At 38.7% G+C, this 24,308-nt stretch overlaps 1 protein-coding gene across 1 annotated transcript in view; it reads right to left on the bottom strand.

Annotated features, from left to right (window-relative positions):
* The window catches only part of DNAH6 (dynein axonemal heavy chain 6), a 354,720-nt gene that overhangs the window by 182,552 nt on the left and 147,860 nt on the right, over positions 1–24,308 (bottom strand). Inside the window, exons 23-32 of the mRNA XM_030828117.1 lie at positions 23,482–23,578; positions 20,555–20,774; positions 19,099–19,263; positions 18,903–19,016; positions 16,059–16,184; positions 15,829–15,984; positions 15,386–15,547; positions 6,524–6,661; positions 3,753–3,920; positions 572–720 (exon numbers count right to left, since the gene is read on the bottom strand). Coding sequence (XP_030683977.1) covers positions 572–720; positions 3,753–3,920; positions 6,524–6,661; positions 15,386–15,547; positions 15,829–15,984; positions 16,059–16,184; positions 18,903–19,016; positions 19,099–19,263; positions 20,555–20,774; positions 23,482–23,578 — 1,495 coding nt within the window. The remainder of the gene's footprint in view (positions 1–571; positions 721–3,752; positions 3,921–6,523; positions 6,662–15,385; positions 15,548–15,828; positions 15,985–16,058; positions 16,185–18,902; positions 19,017–19,098; positions 19,264–20,554; positions 20,775–23,481; positions 23,579–24,308) is intronic.

The following is a 24,308-nucleotide window of genomic DNA, read 5'->3' as shown; positions in this document are numbered from 1 at the left end:
GTTTCAAGAAGTTATAAAGAGAAAAGTTGGGGCCTGAGAAGAGGAAAGACTTTCTTTACTAGATACTAGAAAGAAGCTTAGGCTTGGGCCACATTATAAAGACAGAGGTGAAATCTAAGACATAAGCTGAACTGAATTGGGATGATGAAGTTTCTTTAAACTGAGGCTTTCTCAGGCAACATGTATGACTGGCTTTGTTGCATATGCATAACAGACTGTGTGTGTGTCTTTTAAGTCTAGTCATACCATCTCATGGTGGTAAAGGCTTTTGTACACAAAAGACCGATGTTTGAATTTGAGTTCAGGGGAAGTGAATGTTATCCAAAGCCTAGCTGGGGATCATTTTCTGTTGAGGACAACCGTGTTAGGACTCACAGTGAAGAACTGTCATAGGATAAGGAGAGAGAGCCTGTGTCACTCTGTCACGGGAGTGTCAAGGTAAGAATGATGACAACAGCAGCAGCCAACATTTATTAATCATTTACTGTCTGAGATCCTTTCCTGAGTTACCCATTTAATGCATTTGATCACGTGGTTTGGGATTTCACTCTTGGCTACTTTAGTTTCTTACCCAGCCATGACCAGGACAGACTTCACAGCTCTCATGCCAAAATCATAGTGATCCTGCTGAGACAGCTGCTCACTGCAAAGCTTATACATCTGAGTCATTTTTCTTGCTAATATTTTACTGGATTCAAATCCTTCAGAATATAGAATTACCTAGAATAGAAAAAAATAATGCAATGCTTATTATATTGTATTGATAACAATGTATTAGCATGATACCAACATATTCAAAATTGACTTTAAGCATTATACCTTCCCAAGTTATGTCATTTAATAAAGAAACATAAAGATTGAAGGGAAAAAGGCTTTCTGTGCCACAGGAAACTGGAAGGCAGAATATTGTATGGGGATACCTAGGCACTGATTCTGTTTTCCTTCTATAGATGAAGATGTAGCTTTGGGGACATTTGGTTCAAGGAGCAGAAGAGCCCAGTTTTTGAAAATGTTCCCATCATGAAAGTTGGATGGTGTTATTAGGCCTAAGTACAAAAGCAAGAACTGAGCTTCTCTGATCTGACAGGAATACCACCCTAGTGGACAGTGATTGCCACCAGCTCCCTTAGTTTCCCTAGGAGTCAAAGGAAGCCATGCAAAGGTTGTCAGCCTCTCCTCTGCCTTTCTTCTGACAAGTTTCTGCATCCTTGGTTAAATTAATCAGATGATGCTTAGTGTCTTTGACAGTGGAGCTGGAAGTGGAGCCTTTTTTTCTATTTATAATCTGCCTGAAACACTGCAGTTGGTTTCAGATGCAGAATACGGAATGATGCAGAATTTCTACTGGTGTCTGTTTTGTTTCCTGCTCTATCCCTGCTGATTAGCACAGTGCTCTGCACACAGTAGTGATTAAAAATATTTACTGACAGGCCAGGTGCAGTGGTTCATGCCTGTAATCCCAGCACTTTGGGAGACCGAGATGGGTGAGTCACTTGAGGTCAGGAATTTGAGACCAGCCTGACCAACATGGTGAAACCCCGTCTCTACTAAAAATACAAAAAATTAGCCAGGCATGGTGGCAGGAGCTGTAATCCCAGCTACTCAGGAGGCTGAGGCATGAGAATCACTTAAACCTGGGAGGAGGAGGTTGCAGTAAGCTGAGATCGTGCCATTGCACTCCAGCCTGGGCGACAGAGCCAGACTCTGTCTCAAAAAAAGAAAAAAAAATTACTGATGACACAATCTAATTCATTTAAACTCTAAAAATAATAGGAATAGCACTTAGAAGCCTAGACTTTTAAATTTGCCCAATCCATTACTGAGTAATATAACAATAGGACAAAGCATGAGATGTGGACAACATGTTGGACTAGGCTCTAAACCTGGTTTTCTTCCTACCAGGTTGGGACAATGAGCAAGTCATTTATTGTCCCTGTTTGTAGAGAGGGTCAAGAGTAAAGACACTACCTGCCCTAACTGCCCCCCACCCCACCATGCCCACAGTGGGTACGGGTGACCCCTGAGCTGCTGTAAGCATTATATTAATTGACATAGTTTGGATGTTTATCCCTGTGCAAATCTCACATTGGATTATAATTCCCAGCACTGAAGATGGGGGCTGATGGGAGGTGTCTGGGTCATGGGGGTGGATCTTTGATCCCTCATGGCTTGGTGCTGCTTTGCAATAGTGAGTGAGTTCTCTTGTGATCTGGTCATTTAAAAGTGTGGGGCACCCCCCACCCACTCTTTCTCTCTTGTTCCTGTTTTTCACCATGTGCGGTGCCTGCTCCTGCTTCACCTTCCACCACGAGTAAAAGCTCCTTAAGGCCACCCTAGAAACCAAGTAGATGCCAGCACCACACTTTCTGTACAGCCTGCAGAACCACGAGCCAATTAAACCTCGTTTCTTCATAAATTACCCAGTTTCAGGTATTTCTTTATGGCAATGCAAGAAAGACCTAATACCCTAATAGAGGTTGTAATTTTTCTAATGATAGGATTTGGCACAGTCTACTCTATTCTTAAGAAATTACTTTTATTTCACATAGAAGAATATTTGAAATTAGCTGTTATCACAGGAATTTATTAGCCAAAGGAGTGATCCGTTCTAAGAAATTCCATCCTAAAGGGGTAGTGTCCCTTGTTATGAAATACAGCATTGAGCACACAAGGGTTCTTCTGGAGTCCTAAAAATGCCTTATATTTTGGTCTTGGTGGTCACACAGATGAATGCATGTGTAAGAATTAACTGAGCTGTGCTCTTTATTGTGTATAAATTATACCTCAATAAAAAGTGCCATGAAAAATGCATACAAAATTTAGCTGGATGTGCTGGCATGTGCCTGTAGTCCCAACTACTCAGAGGCTGAGGTGGGAGGATTGCTGACCTCCATTTAGTTCCAGCCTAGGCAGCATAGTGAGACCCCGCTTCTTTTTTGTAAAATAGTACAAAATTTAAATGTATCAATTCTTTTTAAAGAACTATTTTATTTTTAATTAATTAAATATTTATTTATTTATTTTGAGACTGGGTTATGAGGCTGGCTAACTTTTATATTTTTGGTAGGAATGGGATTTCACCACGTTGCCCAGGCTAGTCTCTAACTCCTGGACTCAAGCGATCCTCCCACTTTGGCCTCCCAAAGTGCTGGGATTACAGGCCTGAGCCACTGTGCTTGGCCAAATACATCAATTTTTGGCTGGCATTTAAATTCTTGTCTATTTGAAGCCAGTGTAAATAGAAAGATGCCTAAGTAGACACAGAAAAAACAAACATGATTATAAATAATTTGTTAATGATTACTATTTTTTGACTAAGTTGATACAGACTTATAAGCCAATCTCCAACCACCTCATAGTGAGGAGGCTTCTACCCAACATCCCTTGACTCCAGTAAAAAATAATGTGCAAAGAGAAATAAAAATAATCTGTGTTTTTGTAATCAGTCCAGACATTTTAATTCCTAGACAGGAACTGAAAAACCCCAATGAACTGGTTAATTAAACTCATTGATTCTTTCCAGTTTTAGGGGCCTATTATATTCCAGATACCATTCTGGGTATTATGGCTATAGCAGTAAACAAACAAACATGCAGAACTTAACATTCCACGTGATAACAATCATATCTACACTAGTAATGTGTAACCATTACTAGGGGCATTCATAAAGGAAACTTTCTACCTTGATAGAATCAAATGGTAAATAAAATAAACAAGTTTACATTTCTGCTGCTTTATAATGTGATGCTCACCTCTGCAATCAAGGCATAATTTGGAACCATCATCGCAAATGGTCTAAACAGGGCTTTCAAATTATCTGGCAATTCAGTTCTGCCTGCATAGCCAGGATTCATTGTGATGAAGGCTGCACAAGTCATCACCAACTTTATTTCCCGCCCCTCAAACATGAATCTAGAGAGCTGTTCAAAGATAAAATATAAGTTAACATTCTTCCAGACACTTGTAAAAGTTTTCACCTAATTATTACTCGAATACAAGACTCATTTAATGAAGTACTAAAGCAAAGACTACTGAATACCATTGTTGGACCAACAGGGAACATTTCTGATTCTGTCCTGTCTACTTCCAATCTCTTCTGGGCTCTGTGTTTCCTGATTTCTGCCTCCCTGCACCTGACTTGCCCAAATTGTCTCTTCCTTCCTAGCCAAGTCCTGAAATCCTCTAGGTCTGAACATTTACTGAGCCTCTTCAATTCAACTTTCTATTTTTTTTTTTTTTGAGGCAGGGTCTTGCTTTGTCTCCCAGGTTGTAGTGCAAGTGGCATGATCAGAGTTCACTGCAGCCTTGACATCTCAGGCTCAAGCAATCCTCCCATCTCCCACCTCAGCCTGCCAAATAGCTGGGACCACAGGCACGCCCCGCCACGCCCCACTAATTTTAAATTCATCTTAGACTTACTGACCATTAAACTTTCTCCACTCCCACTTTCTGGTATTCCCCAAGAAATTCCAACCTAATCTTAGTTCTTGAGTTGTTGAGGCCCCACTGTCACTGTTTTTGTCACCACCCCTTCACTTTTACTTAACAGCAAATACTTGTTGAACACCTGTTGCAGGTGAGGCAATAGGTGAGGCATGAAGGCACACAGCTGAAGGAGCCTCACTCTTGAGATCTCCAGAAACTCCCAGGCTTGCTGTCTGCAATCAACCTGGAAACCATGACCACACAGTGCAACACATGCTACAGTGCAGGTGTGTGCAAAGCCCACTACTACCACCATGGGGGTAGTAGGCAACCTGCCTGGGATCTGAAGAAGGAAGAAGGATGTTTCAGGTGGAGGAACAGGGGCAGCCATTCCAGGAAAAGGGAGCAGGAGCAAGAAACAACACTGCATGTTCTGGAAATGACCAGCAATTTACTTTGCTAAAGGGCAAAGTTCCAGAAAGCATAGCTAGGCTGGGCCTGAGCATCAGGAGCCTTGCACACTGAACTAAGGAATTTAGATTTGTCCCATGTTTGGGGGGAAGCAGAGAAGACTTTTAAGCAGAGTGACAGGATCAAAATTGGCAGTGGAGAGGTTGGACAGGCTACAGACAGGGAGACCAGTAAGGAATGATCATTAGGGACATGATGAGAGCCAGAATTCAAGAGGTGTAAGTGGGGAGGAGAGGCATCTAGCAGATAAAATTAACAAGATTTGGTGATGGTTTAGATTCTGGGATTGATAGTGATGGGTCAAATCCAAGGTGAGTTCCAGGTTTCTAGTTGGGCCACTAGATGAAGGTGCTATCAACATACATGAGGAATACAGGGAAAACCAGGATGGAGTAGGGTATGTGCCACAGCCTGGAGGAGAGAATGCATGGTACAACTGGAGACCATGTCTGCTCCTGCTGAATGGTTGCTTGTGCTAGCAAACCTCTCAATTTCTGTGGTTTAGTTTATCTATTCCAAGCGATATACCCCACTCCAACTGTCTCATTTGGCACTGGCAGCTTGAGGACGAGGCTGGTTATTTGCAGACGCTCTCCTGTCTTCCTCTGTCCTCACGTAGCTGCTCTCCAGTGGGCAAAGCTTCAATCCTGCCTCTACTCTCTCTGGTCCCTGTCCCCTTACTCCATACACTTTGCTTTCGGTGAATTGCTCAGCCAGATGATAATAACTTGCACAATATAGACTACGCTATCTCTGTATTTAAAGATCTTGTGTTTAATATAGGCCTCCCCAGAGTATGCGGGAACAAGAGGGAGTACAGAAAAGCGAGCTTAGACTTTAGGGTCTAATAATTTTTGGTGTCTATGAAAATATTTTTTTAACTTTGAATTCTTTTCACCTATTACCTTGGGGGAAATGACATATACTTCACATAGGTTTGGTGTAAGATGAAATAAGTGTGAGCACATACCACAATGACTTACACAATTTAGTAGCTCGCTATAGTCCAAGTCATGATTTCTTTTTATTTGTTCTATAATTCACTTTTTTGCAGAGGGCGATAATCAAAATATTTAACAACTCTTATCAGGGCACCTTCCAATGAGACAGCCTCTGCCTCTGGAGCTAAAGCTGAGTCCAGAGTCCCCTGTGCTGTGCCAGGATGAACCCTTATTGGTGGATCGAGAGGAGGTCTGGGGCTCTTCTGAAAGGGCCAAGGGAGTAGTGGGGGCCCTCACAGGGCTTGGAGCAGTGCTGTTTTGGTTTGCAGAGGCTGAACACCAGTGCTGCCCATTGTGACCAGATCTCCAAAGGTCAACACAGAGTGTTAGAGACTTGGTCCCAACCTTCACTGCCATCAGCTTCTGAATATGAAATCCCTTCTCTAGAGACATGCTTATAAGGAGCTAAAGCAAATTTTAAATGACAGGACCACTCGGTATCTTCATCTGACCCCATATTCCTTGGATTTCCCAGTCCAGTGAGCTCTGGAGAGCCAAGGTCCCCTTGGGATCCCCAGGATTCCTCCCTAACATTTTTAGCATCTCCTTCCTAAAATGTAACATTCTATGAGTTAATGACAAACTTAAGGATTGCTACCTTGAAAGTCGATTGCCCAGTGCCTTACCTTTGCCGCTTTGGCGTTCCTAATGGTAATGAGTTGCTGCGCAATGACGGACAGAACTTCTATGTCAATTCGATTAAATTCATCAAAGCAGCACCAGGCCCCTGACTGCGCCAAGCCACTGAAGAAGCGCCCCATCATCTGAAATCAAAATAAAGCAGTTCAACTTTGCATTGCGTAGTTGAGCTCCTTCAAAAATTAAATTTTGAGCTGAAATATTAAAGAAAAAAGAGGTAGTATCTACAAATAAGCTATAGTTTTATGTGAATGCTGGTCTATGTCAGAAGTAAACACTTTTCTACAAGAGAAAATATCTTTTTGAGTCTCTGTAAGTGATTTGAATCTGCTTTACTTTTAAACAAAATGACAATCTGACCAATTTTCCTTCTTGTTTATAACCTTCACTCACCTCTGCAAATACTTGACAGATTCTCAAATAATCTAACACATGGAACATACAAACTTAAGGACTTTAAAAAATATAGAAAAATTTTACTAATGGAAGCTTTCATTGTCTTTAGAAGGTATTCTACATGGTAGACACACACAAGGACTACTGAGCAGAAGGCATAGCTGTGCAGATTATAGCAGTGATTCTTAATTTCTTCTACAGCAGAATCCTGTATTTTCCTGTGGAGGAAAATAAGAATGTACCATCTAAAGTGTGGCATTTCTTTTGGGCACTTGAGATATTGGTTAAGCATGTGTATAAATCTTGCATTATACCATATATCTATCTCTTTAGTAATAGAACTTGTGGTTTTAAAATCTCAAGGTGGTCAACTGAACACATACTACTTCCTCCCCTTCCTCCAATTCCCACAAATCACAGAAAGGCTGATAGATCTGTGTGCATATCTCTCTCCTTTTCTGTGACCACACTTATACCTGTACCAGCTTGATAAAAACATAATGGAAAGGGAAACCAGCAGGAAGAAAGTTTTGAAAAAAAAAAAAAGCTGGAATATGGAAAGTATAGGGAAACAGATTGTTCAACTGAGAAGAGAGAATTGTAGCCCCAAAACAGAGGGAGGGAAGTAATGCCCTTCATGAGGCCTCTAAGAAATTCCAAACCCAATATCAATACACACAAGTTGCAATACATGCAACATGAATACATACATGCAGAAAAGCAGACACAGGCCCTAGAGAAATATTTGGAAATGAGGCAAAGATCCACACTTGGAATGATTGGATTTATGGGTCCTTCCTCTTTCTGTTCTGCCTTCCTCTCACCCCAAGCAGAGTAAACAGGGCTCTTCAGATTTTAGTGCTGACATCCCCACCAGGCTAAAATGAAGGACAGCCTCACAAGCAAAGGGGGAGATCTGCCTTGGGGAGATATTAATATTAGGAGATACTGGGAGACGACATTAGGCTTGGGAGATAAGGAAAGCAGAGAGAAGGAGAGAAAGATGGTTACAGACTTCCACTTCAGTCACCGAGATTCAAAAATAATAAAATAAAGTGAAACCCACTGAAATGTACTACTTTAGAAGGAAAATCCTTATTATTTGGCATTCGATGTGGGCTTTCTCACTTACTGGCTGCTCCGTGTGCATACATTCTATGGAGAAGCCTGCTGGCCACACATTCTATACTCCCACAGAGCTCTTGGTAGTTCTTTCATTCAAGGAAGGGGCATTTGGGGGAAACAAGCTGTTTACACTAATTAAATTAGTCCTTCATCTATACTTATGAACCAATAGGTGAAGATTCAAGAAAGAGAAGGAATGAGAAGAATAAACTAATGGGCAGCTTTGGAGAAAGTGGTGATAATTTAGGGAACAGAAAGTAATTTTACAAAATTGAAATGGAATCCTCAGAGAGATCTGGGAGGGAAACACATTCCTAAAATAAAACAAGATACTCTAAAAAAAGGAATTAGTCAGAGATAAGAAACAGTCCCTGGAAATTAGTAATAATATAGCCAAGGTAAGAGAAGTTGAATGAATGCATGGAATGATAGCATGGACAGGACTAAGTTGGTGTTCTGTACAACAAAGCTGCGGAATGCTTCCATATTGTAGAGGAATGGTCTTCATACTTAGCATACATGTAAGTCCCGGCATACGTGGAGACTTCCCAAGGGATACTTTTTGAACAGTTTTAAAGGAAGTAACAAAGAAAATTCCAGATCTTGATCTGTGACGCAGACTCTTTGCTAATATTTTTCTCTTTGAGAACATGTCTGTGGTCATGGTGGTTCTTCATTTCCATTTGCTCTTCAAAAATTATCCTCTTTCTCTGCCACTCTTGGCTCTGCAGTTTGTGCCTGGCTGAGAAGGAGAGTAGGGGGGTTGAAATCCAGCCCTGACATGGCTGGTGACTTGGTGAACGGGTGCCACAGGTGTAGAGGCTCACAGATGACACTAGCAGCCTTGCTCTTATCCAAACCAGATCTTACTGTGATGCATTGCCCCAGGATGCAAAAACCTCCAGGGTGCCAAACAAAGGAGCAGTTCCAAATATCGATCATGAATGCAGGAATGCTTGCAATGACTGACTGGTTAACAAATACTTTTTCAAGTCAGGTGATCTCCAATTCTTTGTTTTCAACAAAAGTGAAGGACAGGGTCAATGCCTACAGGCTAGAGATAATCAGGATGCACCTGTAGTCAGACACAATTGGGTTTACCACTCGTTCCAACAAGGGAGACCACACTCTATGGGGAACCAAGGTTTCTCTCAGTAAAAGGGTATTAGGAGGACTTGTCACAGGATTTGGGCTTGTGTTAGAAAATTCTGGGAAAGGATCAGTGATGAAGAGTTTTGCTCTTTTAGTTTTTAAGAACTACTATAACAAATTGCCATAAACTGAAGGGCTTAAAGCAGCAGAAATTTATTCTCTCACAGTTCTAGAGGCTAGAAGTCTGAAATAAAGGTATCAACAAAGCCACGCTCATTCTGAAGGCTCTTGGGGGTAGGATTCTTTCTTGCCTCTTGGTAGCTTCTAGTGGTTGCTGGCAACCCTTGGGATTCCTTGGCTTCTTGTACTACATCACTCTGATCTCTACCTCTTGTGTATCTTCACTTGGCTGCCTTCTCTCTGTGTATCTATATCTACATTTTTCTCTTCTTACAAAGGCACTAGTTAGTTATTGGATTAGGGCCTGTAGAATTCCAGTATGGCCTCATTTTAAACATCTGAGTCTTTATAAATGTAAAGACTCAAATTAGGTAACATTCATAGATATTACGCATGAGGACTTCAACATATTTTGAGGGGACACAATTCAATCCACAACACTGTGGATTAGGTGCTGGTAGGAAGCAGGGGCAAGTTTATGATGGATATCATAATAACATTATACAGGAGGCTGAGGCTGTCATTGGTAAAGGTGAAGCAGTTACACAGCTTAGCCTGGAGAGGGGGATATTAGATTATTTTTTGTGGTTTGCACAGCATTCTTGTGTGTTCTCAGACACGATTATGGCATCTCATTCCATAATGGATGCATCGTGATCTGGTCTGTAGTTTGTGGTCTGTGAAATTGTCTGTGTTCAACTGGAGAAGCAAATAGTCTGAATCAGGTCAGCTCTCAGCGGATAGCAGTCAGGGGCTATTTTGTTTTGTTTTGTTTTTCAGAGATGAATTGTGTAGCAATTAATTGACATCAGAAATAAATTTTGGTGTTATTTCTATCATTTTATTTTGTGATGATTTCTACTTAAAAAAAACTTTTATTTTGAAAAATTTCAAACGTACACAAGAGGTGAAAGAAGGTATATGCCACCCAGCTTAACAATTACCAACATTCTGCTATTTTCAAAATACTCTCCAACATTTTTTGTTGTTATTTTAAAGCAAACCCTAGACGTCATATTATTTCACAGTAAACTCTGTAACACAAAAGAACCTCCAAATTATCCAAATCAATACTGCTAACCTACTCAAAGAAAAACCCAATAATTATTTAATATCTTGTTCAATTGTCCTCAATGGTACTGATATTGTCCTTTTACAATTGGTTTGTTCCGATAAAGATACAAGCAAGGTACAAACATTGCATTTGGTTACGGTGTCTCTTAAATCTCTTTAAATTTATAGCAGTTCCCTGAATCCTCTCTCTTTTATGTGATTTATTTTTGAAGGTCTGTAAGTTATTTGCCCTATAGAATTCCCCTGATTCCATATTTAGCTGATTGTATTCTTGTGGTGTTAACATGGTCCTTTATCTCATACACCTGTACTTCTTGAAAACTGGTATTTAAATCTAGAGACTCTATTAGATTCATTAGGTTGAAGTTTAATTTTTTTTGAACAGGAATAATTCATAGCTTGTATGTCATAACAGGAGATACGTATTGTTTGATTGTCAAAGTTGTGATCAGTGGATTACTAGCCTGATTCATCCATTATAAATTTTCCAATTAGTCTTTAGTGGTTTTAGCAATGATGGCCATTGCTAGACATATTATTTTTGAAAGGTTGCAAAACGGTAATTTCTAATGTTATCATCCCTTCTGCATTTATTAGTTGTGATTATTCTATAAAAACTTTTCCTCATCAACTTTTTTATTACACCAAAAAACAGTCCACAGAAAAGGCAGGATAAATACTTAATTCTTTTTCTTCATCAATTTTTCAAATAAGTTGTTTCCCTGGAAACCTCTAAGGTAATCAATGAGTTTTTTGTTTTACATTTTTTGGTTAATCATTGTATATTCATGAATTTAAAAATGTTTTCTGTGTTTTGATCCATTCCAGTTATTATTATCATTCTTGCATTGTCCCATCTTTGGTCAATGAGATCCTCTTTAGTAACATTCTGATTATTGATATGGTCACATTAATTTTTGGTATTTTGTTGTTGCTATTTCAGACAGGACAGGATGTTGCAGGCTCATTTTATGCATTTCCTGCCCCAGACCTAGAGCCAGCTCTGGCTACTTTCAGTAGGAAAAGGTGCTTAAGACCACAGTCTGGGTACTAGAGGTGATCACTATTTTTAGGCCGTCAATGTCCCTTTTTAGAGGACAGAACTAAGAGATAATACCTAACTGAGAGAAGAAATCAGTATCAATAACATATTGAAAACACTATTAATCAATTTAAAAAAGCATAAGCAAGCCAAGAGAACATGGGGGAAAGATGTAAATAGGTATTTCACAGATGAGAAATCCTAGAGTATAAACATTTGAAAAGACATTCAACCTCACTAGTAACCAGGGGAATACAATGGGATACCATTTCATACTCCTCAGACTGACAATAGTTATGGAACCTGAAAGCATGGGCAAGGATGTGGAGCACAGGCAGCTCTGACACATTTGCAGGGGGAGTATAAATTACCACAATCACGGAAGAAGCATTTGTCCTTATTGAGTCAATATGATACGTATATGTACCTTGAGACCAACTCCTATATTCCAAGCCAGATAAACCATGCACCCATTCACCTGGAGACCTGTGTAACAATGCTTATTGCAGCATTGCTTACAGTAGCAAATACTATATTAGAAAAAACCCAAATACCTATCAGAAAGAGAATGGATGAAAAAAATCATAAAAACAGAGCAGTGAAAATGAATTAAAAAAATAGAGCTATAGTATTAGCCTGGATGAATCTCATAGACAAAGTGCTCAGTGGAAAAACCAAAATGTAGAATGTAGCACACAGAATGATACTATGTTTTAAATTTAGGACTACACACATACATATGCACACATGTGAATGATAACCCCCAAATTCAGAATAGAAGTTACTCCTGGTGAAGAGAGACAGAGGATTTCAAGTGCGCTGGTAACATTTTATCTCTTAGCTGGGAGATGGCTAAGTAGATATTCATTATTTTATTCTTTATATCTTTTTGTGTTTCTAAATTTGCATATAATATGTATTTTTATTTTAAATGGGAGAGAACATTTGACTTGAATCAAAGGACATGTTGAAATTCTTTCTCTGCCATTTTCTAGTGGTGACCACTGGCGAGTTACTTCACTGCTCCAAATCTCACTCCCATCTGTGCAATGATGACAACACCTATCACAGACGAATGCCGGGAAGGTAAATTAGAGAATACGCCTTCTGCTGAGTCTAAACACAAAGTCTCAACCCAGTGCTTGAATGTTTCGTTTGATTTTTGTAGAAAGGAAGAGCTTCAAAGGAGACCAAATCCTGAGGAAAACTTTAGGGCAAGAGAGTTCCTGGAGGAGCAGGAACTAGGTCTGGGGAAAGGCAGTGCATCTGACCAAGGATCTGCAGTGTAACCTCCTCCTGCCCAAATCTCTCCTGTCTCTTATGAAGTTGTCAGGAACCGGAAAAAGCAGGTAGAGAAAACAGGAAAAGGTGATTGGTCAGAGCCCTGGGGAACATCCACACATGAAGGGACATTTAAGGCAGAAAAGAATAGCCCTTGGAGACAGTCTTGTTTTGCTTAGAAATCTTATGTCGCAGAAACCCTTAGAGGATACCATTCCTCTTTCTCTGGAAACTGCTTACAGCCATCCATGCCTGTACGAGTCAGACTATACCCCCTTCTTCTGGCTATTGCTCAGGAATCTAGGGGTGATCACTTGAACCCACTTTGCCAATTAGAATCCTACTTTCAAAACTTGAAATGTGACCTTGCTGTTTTCTTGGCAAGGTTCTAGAGAGAAGGCTCTAAAGTTCCCAATGCCAAGGAGTTGGCTGCCCTAGTTCCTACTCAGCCTCAGTCATGCTCACCTCTTCTCTGGATTCCGTGAGATATCCCACTATCTCAGTAACTTTTCAATAAATTTATTTATTTTTATTGTTGCTTAAAATATAAAATAAGTGTGTTTATGTGTTTAGCAATCTAAACAAATAACAAGAAAATTAGCAAAAAGCAAGAGAAAATATGAGAGTATTTAAGAGAAGTGGAGAATAGAAGTAGGAGGTCCAGAGCAGAGAACAGAGACATAATGATAAGCAAAGAAGCAATAAAATAAGGTCTCACTAGGCTGATGAAAGACATATGTTTCTCATTAAAGAGCTCCCCAAAATGACAAACCAAATGAATAAAGAAAATTATCTTATCTAGACACATCCTGGTAGATTTCCACAATACTGAGGATCAAGAGAAAATCCCGTAAGCTGCCAGAGATAGAGAGGAAGCAAAATATTACTAAACCTCCAAAATTTATTAAGCCATGATCAGTTTTATCATTAGCAAAATGCATACTAGAAGACAATGAAGTGAGGCCTTCAAAGTCAGGTGAGAAAATTATTTTAAACCTATTATTCCACCCTCTACAAATTATCAATCAAGTAGGATGACTCAGTAAAGACAGCATATTTATAAACTTGAATGGGAAAAAAATTGCTCAAGGAAGTATTCCAACAAAATTAAAATGAAATGTAAGAAAGACGCAAAACTGAAATACAAACAACAGTGGCAGCTGAATCTACTCTAGAACAGTGGTCCTGAAATCTGAGTGTGCATCAGAATCACCTGGAAGTTTGTTTCAAAAAGGCCTCTCGTTGCAGTGCTCTAGCTCCAAAGTTTCTGATTAAGTAGGTCTGAGGTGGGGCTTTATAATTTGCATTTCCAACAAGTTGTCAGGTGATGCTAATGCTGTTGGTTCAGGGTTCATGCTCTCAGAACCACGGTCTAGGGCTTAGCTTCTCAAAGTGGACCAGTATCGATTTGCACCACCTTGGCGGATGTCAGAAATGCATAATTTCAGCCTCCACCCCAGACCTGCAGATCAGAATATGTAGTTTAATAAATATCTCCGGGTGATTCACAGCACACGGAAGTTGGAAAAATAATGGTTCTGGCGAGATGCGGTGGCTCACACCTGTAATCCTTGCACTTTGGGAGGCCAATGCGGATGGATCACGAGGTCAGGAGTTCAAGACCAGACCAGCCTGGCCAAGATGGTGAAACACCATCTCTACTAAAAATACAAAAATTAGCCAGACATGGTGGTGGGCACCTGTAATCCCAGCTACTCAGGAGGCTTAGGCAGGGAACTGCTTGAACCCTGGAGGTGGAGGTTGCAGTGAGCCGAGATTAAGCCACTGCATTCTGGGAAATAGAGCGAGACTCTGTCTCAAAATAAAAAATAAAAAAAGAGAAAAGTAAAGGTTCTAGAAGAAGTAAAGAAAGTGGAAAGAAAACACAGTCCACTAACCCTGAAGCTTAGGATGTCTACTTTGAATGGCAGGGGTTTGTGATGTATGTATTGATCTATTAGCATAATAGCAATATTTTGAAAATATTAGAGATTTTAAAAAATATAAAACAGTGGGACAATGTTTTTTGTTTGGAAGTTTTTTTTTTTTTAAAACATGTTTATGTTAACATATAATGGGATTACTGTTATTTTTTAACAAATAAATATATAAAACATATTTTATTTAATTTTTTCTAACATGGTAAATATCAACAGATGTAACCCACATGAACAAAAGCTCTTTGGAAGTCTCAATAATTTTTAAGAATGTAAACGAGTCCCATGACCAAAAAGTTTGAGAACCACTGTATTGAAAAACCTTACCATGAATTCTCACCTCCCACATATTTCATGTTCAATACATCATTCTCTAAATTGCCAATTTCCTACTGTAAGCTTAGTCCTTGTTCTTTGGTTTCCCTGCTATTCTATCTTGTACCTCATCTCGTTTCTTTCTTCTTACCGACATGTACAGATTTTTTATTTTTTCACCATTTGACAAATCATCCCCTGGCCTTGATTCTTATCCAGACTACCCAGACCACCATGTGTTGACTCTTCTCCCTTGCTCTATTTATTCCACTTTAACCATTATTTGCCCCATTTCTTTTCTCTTGCTTGTCATCACTCCGTTCTTGCCTTATTTTGTTATGCCATGTTGCAAATAGAGAAAGACACATAAAACACTTAATGTTAACATTCAGATGCAAGAACTGTACCTTGTAGTCCAAACCATCCGAACAGTTAAAGACCACACACTGGATGGCAAAAGCTTTTGCCAGATCTTTGGTAGTCTCTGTTTTCCCAGTGCCGGCAGGACCAGCTGGTGCACCCCCAAGGTCAAGCTGCAAAGCTCCCATGAGGCAAAGATAGCAGCGATCCTGAAGAAAGCAATAAATTATCAATGCGAAGGGAACCAACTCTGGCCACAAACTAAGTCATTTCCTTTCTATGGGGGAAGGATTATTATTTTCTATGAAAAATATAGCAATTGAAATATACCAAAAGATCCATGCACATAACTAAATAATGCAAATCTTTGCTTTACAAAGATGTATTCATAATACATTCTTTCAAGAGTTAATGTCATATGAAACTTTTCAAGATTTTTTATTGAAAAGCACTCTTGTGTCAATATTAACCTAAGTGATCAATAACTTACTGTGAGTGGAGTAATAACCAATCTCGGGCATGCACCCAAGTATTCATAGCCATAAGTGTACTGAGAGAGCGCCATTCTAGCCACACAATTATCCAGGTATACATCCCAGTAATAGCGCAGTTGTCTCTGCCAGTCAAAAGATTCAACTGTCTCCACCTATATGTGATATACATATTAGATACACTAATTTCAGAAAGAAGTATATAATTTTACTTAAATGAAACAGTTACCTTGGATTGAACAAGTTCAGTGACTATATCTCTTGCATGCACATCAATAGTAATCAATGCAGTTAGGATATTTCTGTGTAATTTAGGAAGACTGCCTCGAACTATTGCAGCCAGGGCATTTAATCTCTACAAATAAAAACAATTGTAATGGTGAATTTTCCAATATCAGCTTACATATATACATTATCTCTTTCACCATTCAATTTGGAGAGACATTGCTAAAAACCAGCTAATTTTAAGAATCTGTAATTTTGTGACCAAACAGGACAATACTTTTACTTAATTCCCATAAGACTTCTGTGAAATAAATACTGTCTTTACCCCTTTTGTACATTTGAGGAAACTGAAGGTCAGAGAGCATAAGTAACTTGATGGCAGTCACACAGTTACGAAGTAGCAAAAATGAGACCTGAGTAGACATTTGCCTCGAGGAAAGCCCACGTTCTTAACCACTATGTGATGATTCTCTAGAGGAGAGTGTCCTCCCTAAAAATGAAATGTGGTTAAAGGTGATACTCTTCAGTTTTAGGGGTGGTTTTCCCATTAATAATCAGAAAATCTGAGCATTTTAACCTAGCCAATGACTGGTTAAATGAAAACATTTTCAGAAACAGTTAGCTAAATTTTTACTTGATTTTTACCTAAATAATTAAATCTTTTTCAAAGAAGAGTAGCGCCTCTGAGGACCTTGCACCATTATGCTGAAATGTCACTTGGGCCAACCCTGATGAGGGACCACCTCTACACAGAGGCAAAGGAACTTTCTTTAGGGAGTCATTTCTCTTTTCTGATGCTATGGAGATGAAATTTCTTTGAGGAATTTCACGAGAGTGTTTTCTCTTACTTCAATAAAGTTGTTTAATTCAATAAATAAATATTTATTGAATATTTACATATAAATATATAAAGTTGTTTTATTTCAATAAAGTTGTTTTATTCAATTAGGTTGTTTCATTTTTCTGTTTTAAGGGTGAATCTTTAAAAATGTACTATTTCTTGGAAGTAGAATTGAATTTGGAGTTAAAGAGTAGGCCTAGGTCCTTACAAGATATACCGTTTGTAAATATTTTCCTTTGTTCTCCAGGTTGCCTTTTCACTCTGTTGATGGTTTCCCTGCTGTGCAAAAGCTTTTAAGTTTGATGCAATCTCATTGATCTATTTTTCCTTTTGTTGCTTGTGCTTTTGGTGTTATATCCAAGAAATCAATGCCAACGCCAATGTCAAAGTTTTCCCCTATGTCTTCTAGGGATTTTACAGTTTCAGGTCTTACATTTAAATCCTTAATCCATTTTGAGTTGATTTTTGTGTATGGTGTAAGATAAGGGTCTAATTGCTCCTACAACTTATGAGCAAAAACCAAATAACCCAATTAAAACATGAGTAAGGGAACAGAATAGACATTTATCAGAAAAGGACACACAAAGGGCTAACCCGGTATATGAAAAAATGATCAACATCCCTAATCATAAGGGAAATGCAAATCAAAAACATAATGAGATGCCACCTCATAACTGTTAGGGTGACTGTTACCAAAAAAACAAAAGATAACCCATATTGGTAAGGGTGTGGAGAAAAGAGAACCCTGGTATGCTGCCTTGGGAATATAAACATGGTGCAGCCATTATGGAAAACAATGTGCTGGCTCCTGAAAAAATTAAAAATGGAACTACCATATGACCCAGTAATCCCACTCTGGTACACATCCAAAAGAAGTGAAGTCAGGATCTAGAGGAGACTATCTGCACTCCTATGTTCATTGCAGCATTATTCACAATAGCCAAAATGTGGAAATAACGTAAGTGCCCATCAATGGATGAATGGATAAAGAGAATGTGAGCTGGGCATGATTATCATGCCTATAGTCCAGCACTTTGGGAGGCCAAGGCAGGAGGATCACTTGAGGGAAGCTTTTGAGACCAGCCTGAGCAATACAGTGAGACCCTGTCTCTACAAAAAATAATAATAATAAAAATAATTAGCTGCGTGCTATGATCGCAACCCTGCACTCCAGCCTGGGCAACAGAGTGAGATCCTGTCTCTTAAAAAAGAAAAAAATAAAAGAAAATGTGGTATACACATACAATGAAGTATTTATTATTCAGACTTAAAAAAAGGAAATCCCATGACATGTGACAGCATGAATAAACCTGGAGGATATTAAGCTAAATGAAATGAGTCAGTCATAGAAGGATAATCCTGCATGATCTATTCATATGAAGTATCTAAAATAGTTAAATTCATAGAAAAAGAGTAGTATGGTGATTACAGGGAGCTAGGGAGAGGAGGAAATGTGGAGTTGCTGTTCAACAAGTATAAAGTTTTAGTGCTATTTAAATGCTATTTAGTAACATAGCATTTCCTAGCTATAGCTAAAAGTTCTTGATGATATTTAAATTAATTGAATTATTTATTGTTTTATTGTCAGTTGTCTGAGAGTTTTACAAAATAGCAGAAATAGAATTAGAGCCTAGAAATAGTAATGGCATGAATCTGGAGGTTTTCCTGGACTGAAAAAACTTCCCTGAGAGGTATCCAGGAACTAGTGAATACAGTTTGTCCTTAAAAGTTGCAAACCATTATAACCCTGGTGTTTTGTTCTGGAATTGTTTCTCCTCCTATTTTCACAAATATTCACATAAATACTACACAAATATTAAGATAGTGTCTCTAAAAAATGTAAAACACAAATAATTTTAGAATTGTAAAGCTTTGTAAGAGCTATTACAAATGTCAGAGCATTAGAATTTCTGAAATAAAGTGAATTTGCATTAACTATGCTTTAAAAAAAAAAACCCACTAAGACCATCTTGCGAGACAACAATGTCACTTTGTTACAGATCTCACCTCAAAATTTACTTTTTCAAAATTCTCCAGGGCCTCTATATGATTACTGTGTTCTGTTTCCAGACATTCAGTCAAATCACGGCACCACATAATTTGAGAAACGGTCAGGATAACCTGCAAGAAAACATCTTTCTTAAATATGTGACGCGTATCACCAAAAAAGAATTCAGAGATACGAAATGTGAGTGTGAGTTACTTGAGAAGGGTGGCCAGCGACCACCCAGTCTGTCCTCAGTTTCCCCCGATAGTCAGCGATGGCAGCTTTGCACAGGCGATGCAGAGATGTGAACATGGCTTCTTCCACTTTACCAAGCCATTCCTCTACGTTGCCTTGGGCCTTGAGGCCTTTCCCCAAGCTAACCTAAAAGGTAATCAGAGCATTGATAAAGTGGCTTGTGTGGCACTTGTAAGCTGTATGCCCTCTGTATTTCCATGACAGAATCCTAAGCTACATAAACGCTGAAGCCTGACCACAAATACTGAAACTTCTATTGACATTCCACTATGCATCTATTTCCTTTCACCCCACCTATTGCTTTATTTTACTGCTTCCACTTGGAGTCAACTCTCTGAAAGAGGAGTCTATATGCACTGCATGGATTTCTGCACTTATTTTCACTTTCCTACTTGATGCTATCTGATTTTTGTCCCTGATCACTTCTATTCTCAAGTTTTCCCATGTCCTCCCAACTGAAAAGTCCAAATGACACTTTTCAGTTCTTGTATCTATTTTTTTGGACTTCCAATGGCTTGACTGTCATGGTTGTTTTGGCTTCCTTCATCTGCTCTTCTTCCAACCTCTCTTTAAATTTCATGTTTTCCCAAGATTCTATCCTTGGTCTTCCCCCTTCTCTTCTGCACCAGTGATGTGCAAATTCTTTTACAAGAGGATCAATTCAGAACAAATAAAATGTCTATATGTTCCCATAGATACACCACTGTGTTCTTACTGGACCCAATTCCTTAGCATTTCCCTGCACAGTTCCTGTGTCTGAAATGTCTCCCATGCCCACGTAGAAGATACTCCCTCTTCCATCATACTTGACTTTGTGTGTGTGTGTGCATATGCATGGCTCTCCTCCGTGAAGTCGCTTGGTTCCTCATAGTAATGCTAATACATACACTCTCTTGGTGTTCCCCATATGCCAGGGGCTGTGCAGTGCCCTGGAGATGCTGCTGCCAGCAACTAACACTTAAATAGTGCTCACAGGGTATTGCTTTAAGTAATTTACATACACTATCCCCTGAACAGGCTCATCATTCCATTAATCAGAAACAATTACTAATCCCCATCTTTTGGCTGAGATTAAGGGGTGGGACTTAGTCCAAGCGGCCTGATAGTAGAACTAGTACTCTTAACCAGTCCACTAGTGTGTCTCTTGTGGAGAGTTAAATAAGACATGGTTCTAGTTTTCTCCACTCTATTTCCAACAACAGAACACATGTCTTTGTTACTGCATTTTCTGTAATGATTTTCAGTTGTTTGTTCGACTACTTCTCTGTTAGACTTTGAGCTCTTTAAGGGCAAGAATTTTATCTTGGTTATCCTTGAAACTGCTGAGCCAACAGAGTACCTGTATACTTAGAGTGAGAATAACCCTAGAAGAATAACAAAGTTCATCAATAAAGAAATATAAACAAAAGCACCTCACCCTTTCTCCCTCTGGTGACAGCATTGCTAAAATATCATTAGTATAAACCTTTTCTGGTTCTCCATAAATACCAGGAATCTTTCCTTCGGCAGGAGGCATGAGAGCAAATTCAAGCTTTGAAATGGAGTCGAAGCATTTCCTTAAGTGTGGCTGCACAGCCTCTGGATTTCGTGTCTGGGCCAAAATCTCCAGAAGTTCATCATTTGACAAGAAGTAAAACCTGGATTAAAGAACATCCTTAAAATATAACTTGAAATTGAAGTAAAGTCTTAGATAGACATAAAAGATAAATTCCTTAGCCACATCTCTTCCCTGTCCACCAATTTCCTGGACCTCCAATTATACTGGTCATGAGTTTCTGGGGAAGCCACATATCTCTAAACATGATTTCTGTGAAAATTAGTGATGATGCATTTAGGTGTGATGATGCACACCTAGAATTAGTGTCTAGTACATAAAAGATAGATATCGTTCATAAAATTGTAAAAATACTAGAAACTGATGTGTTCACATATCTGTCTTACCTGGCTTTAAGCCTCCAGAGTGAAGATTATTTGTTTTCCCTAAAATCTAGCCTAGTATGTCACACATACCTGGTATTCAATACATTATTTGCTGAAGAGTTAACAGATGGATGGGTGGTTGCAGGAGAACCTTACTGGGTTGTGTGAATGTGTACTGGGCCATTCTCTTAACCCAAAGGCATTTGATATTCCCTGCAGTATGTGCTACTGTGAAAATTGGCATAATATAATTTTGCCAGCACACCATTTCCAGCCATGTGAGGCTATACCTATGTAGAAATAAAACATTTATATATATTCCATATTATTACTAGCAAGATAGGTAAAGGAAATTGTAAACTTACAGAAGATTATTTTGCTATAGATTGGGGTTGGCAAGTTACAGCCCCAGGCCAAATCTGGCCCACCACCTGTTTTTGTAAATAACGTTTCATTGTCACACAGCCATGCAGACATACTGTCTGTGGCTCCTTTTGTGCTACAATAGCGGACCTGACTACAGAGACTGTAAAGCCTACAAAGCCTTGAATATCTACTATGTGACCTTTTATGAAAAAAAATTGTTTGTCCCTGCTCTAGATAACCAAAAATATTCTAAATGCCAGACTTCATGTAGTATAGTTCTTGTATTATGTTTAATCTCTCCAAATCACTCAAAAGGAATTTGATCTATTATCCCAACTGACTATCCTAGTTCATACTAGAATAGATGACAGCAATTAACTATTAATGTTTAAGACAGTGATTTTCAAACTTTTTTTTTTTTTTTTTTCCAATCAAGGGTCCTTTTCACTGCTGTTCCTATCCCCAACTCTCTCATCATGTTTTGGAGGACTAAATGTACAAACCAGCATTTAGTAAATGCTCTAGATTGTTGATTGTCAACTAAGCAATATCCCTGCATCAGGGATAAGCTGGAATGACATTTCTAGAATCTCTTTCCAGTAAGGTTTCAGATTAAAAGCTGCCTATGAAATGCTCTTCTATGTGACTGAGAAGGTGGGAGGAGGCAAAGCCATTATGCCCCAACTTGAGCATGGACGACTGAAGCTGGTGGGATTTTATCCTTGGTTTTCAGGTGTCCTCCTGACAATCCCTCCCTTTCTTGTTGCAGGAAGCCGAGACTTTGGTGGCACTTCCCTGAGACCTCTGCCTGTATTTCCAGATTTCCTCAAAGTGGTCCTCAGTTCTTCCCTTCTTCTGCCTCTAGCACCAGTGAAAACTTCTAATTCCCTGCATGAAACTTGCTCTAAACACCTAGAGTGGCTTCTGTGTTTTTGACCAAACCTTTCCCAAGTAATATAACTAGATGTTAAAATTTCAGTTTCAGTTCTGGCTGAAGTTCTAGGACTAGAGTTGTCACATTTCAAAATGAGATGTCAGGTCACCTGGGGCTGACTCATGGGGAGATGGGTGAAGACTCCAGAGTCCTCACTCGCTTGAGGGTATGAAAGTGTTAAATCTGGAGAGGCTGGACAGCTAGAGATAGAAATATTTTTTGGTAGAGAGATGTGCTAAGGGTGCTCGCTATGCCCATGAGAAAGGGTGGGGTTCACTCTCCTCAAGACTAGGCATCTTGGAGAGCTTAACATGCATCCCCACCAATTAACCTAAAAAAATTGCTCAGGCAACACCGGTCTGTCTTAACCTTTTACACACACATTTGTCCACATATACACACGTGCACAGGCACACATATTCATTCAACAATAAAACAGTAAAACAATGGGGTGATCAAGAATCATTTCAATTTGTGGGATCTAAAAATAAAAACAATTGAACTCTTGGAGATAGAGAGTAGAAGGATGGTTACCAGAGGCTGGGAAGGGTAGTGGAAGGGTTGGGGATGGGGAGGTGGGGATATTTAATGGGTACAAAAAATAGGAAGAATGAATAAGACTTAGTATTTGATAGTACAACAGGGTGACTACAGTCAATAATAATTTAATTTAATACTCAATAATAATGATAATTTAATAGTGAATAATAATAATTTAATTGTGCATTTAAAAATAATTAAAAGAGTATAACTGGATTGTTTGTAACACAAAGGATAAATGCTTGAGGGGATGGATACCCCATTTTACATGATGTGATTATTATGCATTATATGCCTATGTCAAAACATGTTATGTACCCCATAACACACCTACAATATACCGACAAAAATTAAAATTAAAAAAAATTGTTTCAGGATATTACTTACCCACTTATTTATTGAATATTGTATTTTATCCTTGAGACTTATACTCCCCAATTACGATAACTAGTTGGATTTTCATTATCATAGATCTTTTTTGTTTCTCTCTCTAGTTCCTTGATGCTTTGAGGTTATAACTATAACTTCAACTTGATTGACAGTCAAAACTACTAAAAATATCTTAGGTTGCTTTATAAACTTACCTTGGAAAGACAACTCTTTTTGATTCTAAGTATGCCTCTAGGCACTTCTGAATTTGGTCAAGTAATGAATTATTGTTTTGAAAAGTTTCCAGAAGTCCTGTTCATTAAAAAAAATAGCATTGGTAAAACTGTGTTAAAATCAATTTTTTTCTGAAAAAAAATCACTTTAAAATGTAATCAATTTATGAATCTTCTCCCTAGAAAACTATTTAATAAAACTCTTACAAAAATATGCTTTGAATTACCCAAACCTAAAGTTAACATGAGTCATGGAATTGCAATGGCAATAAAAAAATTACAATCACATCATCAGCAAAAGCTGACAGTTTGACTCCCTCTTTACCAATCTGGATGTCCCAACAGTAACTGCTGTCTTCAAGAGACTCACCTAACACATAAGGACTCACATAAACTTAAGGTAAAGGGGTGGAAAAAGATATTCCATGCAAATGGACACCAAAAGTGGGCAGGAGCAGCTATTCTTATTTAAGACAAAACAAATTTTATAGCAACAACAGTTAAAAAAGACAAAGAAGGATTTATATAATGATAAGAGGACTTTTCCAACAAGAAAATATCACAGTTCTAAATATATATGCACCTAACACTGGAGCTCCCACATTTATAAATTTATAAAACAATTACTACCAGACTTTAGAAATGACATAGCAACACAATAATAATGGGGGACTTCAATACTCCACTGACAGCACTAGACAGGTCATCAAGGCCAAAAGTCAACCAAGAAACAACTTAAACTATACCCTAGAACAAATGGACTCAACAGATATTTACAGAACATTCTACCCAACAAATGCATAATATAC

Source organism: Nomascus leucogenys, chromosome 14 (genome assembly GCF_006542625.1).
Source record: "Nomascus leucogenys isolate Asia chromosome 14, Asia_NLE_v1, whole genome shotgun sequence".
Taxonomy (NCBI): Eukaryota; Metazoa; Chordata; class Mammalia; order Primates; family Hylobatidae; genus Nomascus; species Nomascus leucogenys.
The sequence above is the reverse complement of the archived record's forward strand: the minus strand, read 5'-3'. Positions and strand labels throughout refer to the sequence as shown.